This window comes from Coffea arabica, chromosome 6e (genome assembly GCF_036785885.1).
Source record: "Coffea arabica cultivar ET-39 chromosome 6e, Coffea Arabica ET-39 HiFi, whole genome shotgun sequence".
Classification (NCBI taxonomy): domain Eukaryota; kingdom Viridiplantae; phylum Streptophyta; class Magnoliopsida; order Gentianales; family Rubiaceae; genus Coffea; species Coffea arabica.
In genome coordinates this window covers 1,555,093-1,561,950 of record NC_092321.1, presented here as the reverse complement: position 1 = coordinate 1,561,950, position 6,858 = coordinate 1,555,093, and the positions used below count along the sequence as shown (strand labels likewise).

Sequence of the window (6,858 nt, the reverse complement as noted above, 5' to 3'; positions counted from 1 at the left end):
AGAAAGAGAGAATTGAATTTGCAAACGCCCCTTGAGCCTAGAAGGAAGACGGGGACAAACTCCAAAAATCGTGTCACCAAAAAAACAAATTATTGTCAAATCCAATTCCGTTTTAGAGAGAGAGAGAGAGAGTGTGAAACAGAAAGAGAAAGGAAAGAGTAGCCTACTGAGAAAAGAAAGGAAGAAGACCAACCTCCCCCAAAAAAAGGAAAAAAAAAATCAATATTCGTCTTCCTTCTCGGTTTCTCATCAGCAGGGTTTGCTCTTCTTTCTCTTAACTGCCATTTGAGATTCCATTGTTTCGAGGGGTGAATCTTGGATTAGGTTTTCTTTCTTAACAGCGGAGATCTTAGAGGCGGTTGGAGGAATCTTTCTGGATATTCTTGATTTCTTCGAAATCTTGATTCAAGATTTTTCTCTCGTTTTTGTTAAGCCTGGGATCATTCTCGATATAATTGAGGTTGTGTGGAATACTAAGAAAACAAATATACAAGGTCTGTAAAAGTTGAAGAGGGAAATTGGGGTAGGACGATGATGATGAACAGGAAGGAGGATGTTGACCAGAGCAACAGGAGTTGGTTTTTGATGTAATATGGCACTGGTTTTGACGCACGCATACAATATTACAACATCAACAAATTCATCATCAACAATATGTCGCTTTACATTCGTCGCGAGGCTGCAAAGGTACGCATTTTCTTCCCCTCCCTCCCCCCTCTCTCTCAATTTCTTCTTTGTTTATTGATTTTGTTTTTTTTTTGTGAGCAGTTATGGAAGAGATTATGTGCAGAGATTTCAACGGAAATCAACCTTCTTGCGGAGAACTGGATGTATATTCTTGCCGGCTTAATTTTTCAGGTCGGGTGAAATCTTTCGCTCAGTCGGTCCCCTCTGCCCCTCCTTTTTGTCATGTTTTGCTTTTCTTTTAAGGTGATTTGGTCTTTTACTTTCTTTTTTTTTTCTCCTTTTATTTTCGGGGCTGGCGGATGGTTTGATTGCATACATGATCAATGCTTTAAAGAGGCCATGTGAACAGTTGCGTGCTGTTTCTCTTTAGGCCAATGGATATGGTCGACTGATGACTTTGTCAACAGTAGTGTCTTAAATTTCTAGTAGCGGCGACATACATTTATATCAAATCCTTGCAATGTGTTAGTTTGAGTCCTGCCACTTACGATGAAGTCATCCCATACCTTCGTGCATTAGGGAATATGAGTTCTGATGGGTCAATATTTTTGTGTTTCCATTTGCGTAAAGAGAGACCCATGCTTCTTAATACTTTTAGATGTTAATCATACTTCATTTTGGTAAGTCTTCTAGATGGAATCTCTATTGGATGCTTGCACAAAAGAACAGTGTGGGTTCAGGGAACCTCATTGAGTCAGGAACAGAAGCAGGACCCAATAACATTATTGTTTGTGCTTGCCATCCTATGGTTCCTGCAATTAGCAAGTCTGTTTTGAGCTGGATAGTTACTCTGGTCAAATGTTTGTTATTAAAAGGAAGCGAATTAGGTCTATTTATGAATCTTGTCTTTTCTTCTGTACTTTTTGTCTCTCTTTCCTTTGTTATATTGCCTTTGATTCTATGATGTGAAGCTCATCCATATCTCCTTTCTTCAGTACATCCATGGCTTGGCTGCTCGAGGAGTACATTATCTGCATCGGCCTGGGCCAACTCTTCAAGATGTTGGCTTTTACCTTCTTCCGGTCAGTAGTTGGTTGTTTAATTCTTTCTCATCTGAGCTGATTACATGCACATTGTTGAGCTGATTAGATAGTTGTAACCTATGTATCTTATAGGAGCTTGGGCAAGACAAAGCTTACATCAGTGAAACTGTGTTTACATTCATATTTATATCTTTTGTCCTGGTGAGTACTGGTTGCCCGTCTCTCTCTCTCTCTCTTTATTATATGTATGGATGGATGTATGTATATACCTTACAGGATATATATGCGTGAATGTTTGTGTACTAAATCTCACCTGTGGGTGTTTGAGTTTCAATGTAGGTCGTATGATATAGTTTTTCTTGTCCCTGTTTAAAAAAGTTAATTACTGATATAGCAACTTTTGCATAGGTTTAGTATCTCTTTTTTAACTTTGTTTTTTTTTTTTTTTTTGTAGTGGACTTTCCACCCTTTCATTTTCAAGAGCAAAAAGATCTACACAGTTTTAGTGTGGTGCAGGGTCCTGGCCTTTCTAGTTGTAAGTACTGCCTTTCTGTTACTGAGTTCTTTGTTCACATTTCTTTTGTTTTTGCAGAAAAAAACTGTGGATAAATTTACTTGCATGCTGATGCATATATGTCCTTATTCTTGTTGTGAAGATTTTAGTTTGCCTGTGGTGATGAAAAGAAAAAACAGGACTTTTACTGCGTTAAGCGCATGATGTCCATCATTTGTCTGTTCTTGCTTTTATGCGTTGCCTCTGGTAATGATTGCCCTCATTACTGAATTCTTCTATGCAGGCTTGTCAAATTCTTCGGATCATTACTTTTTATTCTACTCAACTTCCTGGTCCAAACTATCATTGTCGTGAGGTAAGAAACTGCTCTTCTGTTTTCAAGAGTATGCTATGTTCCCTGGTATGTTGATGTGAGATAATTGATTGTTTGGTCTACTAAGGATTTTTGCCTTCCTAAAGTAATAAAAATAAAAGAATTGTTATTGCTTCATGCAGGGTTCGAAACTCGCCAGGCTTCCTCCTCCTAATAATGCTTTAGAGGTTCTATTAATTAACTGTAGGTGACAGCATACTTAACTCTCTTTTTCTTCTTCTTCTTCTTCTGGCTTTCTGGATTAAATTTTCTCAATCTTTCTACTTAATTCACAATTTTTGTGTCCGCAGTTCCTCGTGGGGTTCTTTATGGTTGTGGTGACTTGATATTTTCATCTCATATGATCTTCTCTCTCGTATTTGTGCGGACGTATCACAAATATGGCTCACGGAGGTAAATTTGAAGTTTCCTATGACCTTCTAGTATTCTCTAAACTTCTCTATGCAGTTCAAATTGAAAGAAAAAAATATTCTAAAATTTTTGTTCTATATGAGACTGCGGAGTCTATGGTTGATTGGTTGATCAGGACTCTTGAAGTTTTGAGGGCAATGTTCTGTGAAATAAAATATGCTACAAATTTGTTTATGTGTCAAATTTATCTTTATATTGTATGGTAAGCTATGTATGATTTTAGGGTTTACGGTAGAGATTTTAAATTGAAGCAATTCTGAACATGATCGCAGCTTTTTTCTAGGAGACGTGAGTACTTTGCTAGTTCTTGTCCAAGTTTTACGCAGGCATCTTTTAAGCACCAACATGGTTTTCTATTCTTTTGGTGGTTGTCTTCTTCATAATTCATTGTTGATTTTCAGGATTTTTACATTAGTCAGTCCTAATAGCAACTTCTTATCTTCATGGTGGAAGCTAATTTTCACTGTTAAGAAAGTGGCAGTGGTCTTGGTCTTGGATTTGTTCCTTTTATGCATTAATTGTCCTTTTACCAACTTGTCTGTGAAGCATGTCAATATTCATTGTGACATGAATCTGCAGGTTTGTGAAACAACTTGCTTGGCTGACGGTGGTTATCCAGAGCATGTTGATTGTTGCATCCCGCAAGCATTATACAGTTGATGTTGTTGTTGCATGGTAAAGTATTCTGTTTTAAAGCCATATTTCCAATTTTATAATTTCTGGTTACTTAGAAATGGGGTGACATGATGGTTTACTTGGGTATTTGTTTCAGGTATACTGTTAATTTAATGGTTTTCTTTCTTGACAAAAAGTTGCCAGGTTAGCTTCCATTCCGCCACCTTCCCCCGTTGTTTTCTTTTTTGTTTTTGGTCCCTTAAATTTCCCCATCTCCCTTTTGTTTTATTTTATTTTGTTGGTTACAGATATTAATTCAATTCTGGTTCTGTCTTGCTGTAGAATTGCCTGATCGTGGTGGAGCTGCAGCATTGTTGCTGCCACTGAGCAAGGATAGCAGCAAGTCTAAAGAAGAGAATCATAAACTTCTTAATGGGAACTCTGGAGATCCAGCTGACTGGGTATGTGCGATTTTGCTTTGAGTAGTTTAGTCACTTTTAGCCTGTGAGAGAGGGTTTTTTTTTTTTTTTTTTGATGTGAATTACTGGCTTCTTTTCAGAGACCAAGAATCCAAGTCAATGGAAAGATAATGGAGGATGGAACTACAGTGCATGTTGAAGCAGTGATGAATGGTGTATAGTATGAAGCTGCTGCAGATGCAAGGATGTCAGTGATAGCTTTTTAACTTTAGATGCCTCTGGTAAATCTGATTTGTATTCTGGTGATTGGAATATGAGTCGGGATTTTTCAATGTACTATAGTTCTCCTATCCTTAAAATGTAATTTTCCAATTTAATTCGGTAGTTGCATTATCGAAATTTTTTTTAATTCAATAATTCCATTTCAATAGTTGCTTCTTTGGTCGCCCTGCCGCCCACGGGGCTGTGCTGAAGTACATACTTGTTTGAGCCTATTTATTAGTTGTCTGAATTCGTTATCTGAAGATATGCATGGGGGATGTGGATGCAATTAAATCGAATGTGAGGGCGAATTTTGGGACTTTGTACAGGGGGAATTGCAGCTCATGCCACATGCATATGACCATTTGAAGGCATATTCTTGCGTTGGAATCAGAAGAATCCGCTGTAAATTTCCAATCACCATGTTTTTCTGTACCGACCGCAAGCTCATCAGCCATGTGCCACGATTGATATAAATATATAGGCCCAAGCCCCTCTCTCTATCTGCCAATCACTGGGGCTGGAATCTTGTCGTCGTTCTGGATTTTTAGTTACAGTATTATAATCATGAGCTAAAAGTTAATGGCAAGTATCTGCTGCTGCTGCTGCTCTCCTCTCATGAGTTGTGCAAGGTTCTTTTGTGATTTAGAGTAGCGGACAGTAATAATTAATGTGACTCCATGCATTGGCAAGTTGCAAGCGAAGAGAATTTGGGCTTTTGTTGAGACAGTCCACAGACATTTTGGGCTGGTTAGGGCGGGAAGGATGTAGGGTGTATACGGGTTAGTGACTGATGAGACTGGGACGAATTTCACCTCAATATTGCGGTGTCTCGACACTTTTAAGAGGGGATGAAAGGAGTCCCAGTGAATTCGGTTCATGTCATCAATCTGGTCGGTAAACACATGATTGAATAGTAGGAAGAGCATTGAGAGCAGGACCGCACAGGCACAGGCACAGGCACAGGCACAGGCACAGGCCGACTGAGTAAGAGATCGTTTGGCCATGTACTGCTGCCCCCGACTCCTATGTCGCGTGTATCTTCGAGGTCGGTCCCATGCATGCATATCATCCCTCTGCATACGTTTATTATGGCCTTTGGATAATTACAATTGATGCCCCACTTGCAGCATCTCATCTCCAGGACATGAACAATAATATTATGTTGCCGCAATTTAAGCTGCTAGTACTAAACTAACGTACTACTACTGCTACCAAAAAAGTCAGTCAACAAAGGAAAAGCAGACAGACAGACAGACAGACAGAGAAAGGGAGAGGGAGAGAAAATGGCACGTCAAATTGCCGACGATGCTTGCTTGTGTTTAAGGGGTCTATATATTTTTTTTCACATAATCACCATAATGTTAAATGACGATTTAAGAAAAAAATTGATCAATGATACTACCAGAATAGTTTAAGAAAATGCATGTGACTATAAGTACATAATATTTAACATATGGTATACGGGTTCCACCTCCAAATTTATTATTGTCAGTGAGGATTATGGTATTTTTTTTCGAACACAATAAATCTATATTTACTCTATATTAAGGGGAGGAGAAATCTGAAGAGATCAAGGAGAATTCGGAGGGGATTGAACTATCACTGATTCAGATGGGTGCCTACGCACCTATTGACGATATTTTCATAAAAGTCTGAATTTTTAGAATATAAGCAAGAAAATTTTCTTAACTTATATTTAAATAGAATTTTAAAACTCTTTTGACGGTAACTACTGTCGGGGTGATTGGTTAAGTTAGTACTACCGTAGGATATGGGAGAATCGAAGAAGGGGTGGGAATGTACAGAAGGATTCTCATCATGGAGGCGTGTCTGTATTAACGACCAGGCCCTCACCTTTTGCATGCTTAACTTTCCTTTTATCTTTGTCAAGGTTGGGGTCCGTTTCCTTCAAAAAAAAAAAAAAAAAAGGCTGTGGGTCCGTCCTGACACCTATTGGGTGGCACAAACCATTGCCCTCCCCACTGGCTACTTTACTTTCTTTGCCATCCTGGAATCTGGCCTCCCAAGGCCTTTGGGCCTACTTGGTCTCCCGATTCAACATTTGGGCACTGACGATGATCATAATGTCATCAGTCTTCACTTCACATCCTTCATCATCAGCCTTCATCTCTCTGTAATTACAGCAGAGGTTCATCGTCAGCTGCAGAATTTTAAGCTCACGAAAACGAAATACTATGTTGTCACACTAATCTTTTGGGCTCTTAACATGATTTGGGGACGAATGCATGATATGATAGTGAGCTTCTTCATGCTTAAATCGTTCAATCTCAGGTTCAGTTTCCTTTATTATCGCGTGATTTGGAGTTGAATTGTAGATAGACGCCTAGCAAAATACTACAAATGTTTTAATTTTGAGGAGGTATGTCCAAGAAGGTCCTAAACAACAGGCTTAAACTATTAGCAGCGCCTCTTGTTCCCATTCATCATATTCTTGTGGGAGTATGTGATTTACTTGGCAGGTGCCTCCATCAGTAGCTCATAATAGCAACGCATTTTGCTGCCCTAGAGGATAATTTTGCAGAAGAGGATAATGTTTGTAAGCTGTGGAGTGTAATTGCATCATCAACTCTG

At 38.8% G+C, this 6,858-nt stretch overlaps 1 protein-coding gene across 2 annotated transcripts; it reads left to right on the top strand.

Moving 5' to 3' along the window:
• Positions 1–213: 213 nt before the first annotated feature.
• On the top strand, positions 214–4,432 carry LOC140009255 (phosphatidylinositol:ceramide inositolphosphotransferase 1-like). Of its 2 annotated transcripts, XM_072054270.1 has the most exons (12): positions 214–687; positions 769–858; positions 1,623–1,709; positions 1,803–1,871; positions 2,125–2,205; positions 2,468–2,539; positions 2,680–2,740; positions 2,848–2,950; positions 3,548–3,643; positions 3,741–3,787; positions 3,926–4,044; positions 4,143–4,432. In XM_072054270.1, exons 1-12 carry the CDS (start codon positions 655–657, stop codon positions 4,221–4,223), a joined length of 939 nt encoding a protein of 312 aa, XP_071910371.1. In that variant the 5' UTR covers positions 214–654; the 3' UTR covers positions 4,224–4,432. The 2 variants fall into 2 exon arrangements, with proteins under 2 accessions (XP_071910371.1, XP_071910372.1); XM_072054271.1 differs by lacking the exon at positions 2,125–2,205.
• The last annotated feature ends 2,426 nt before the right edge of the window (positions 4,433–6,858 follow it).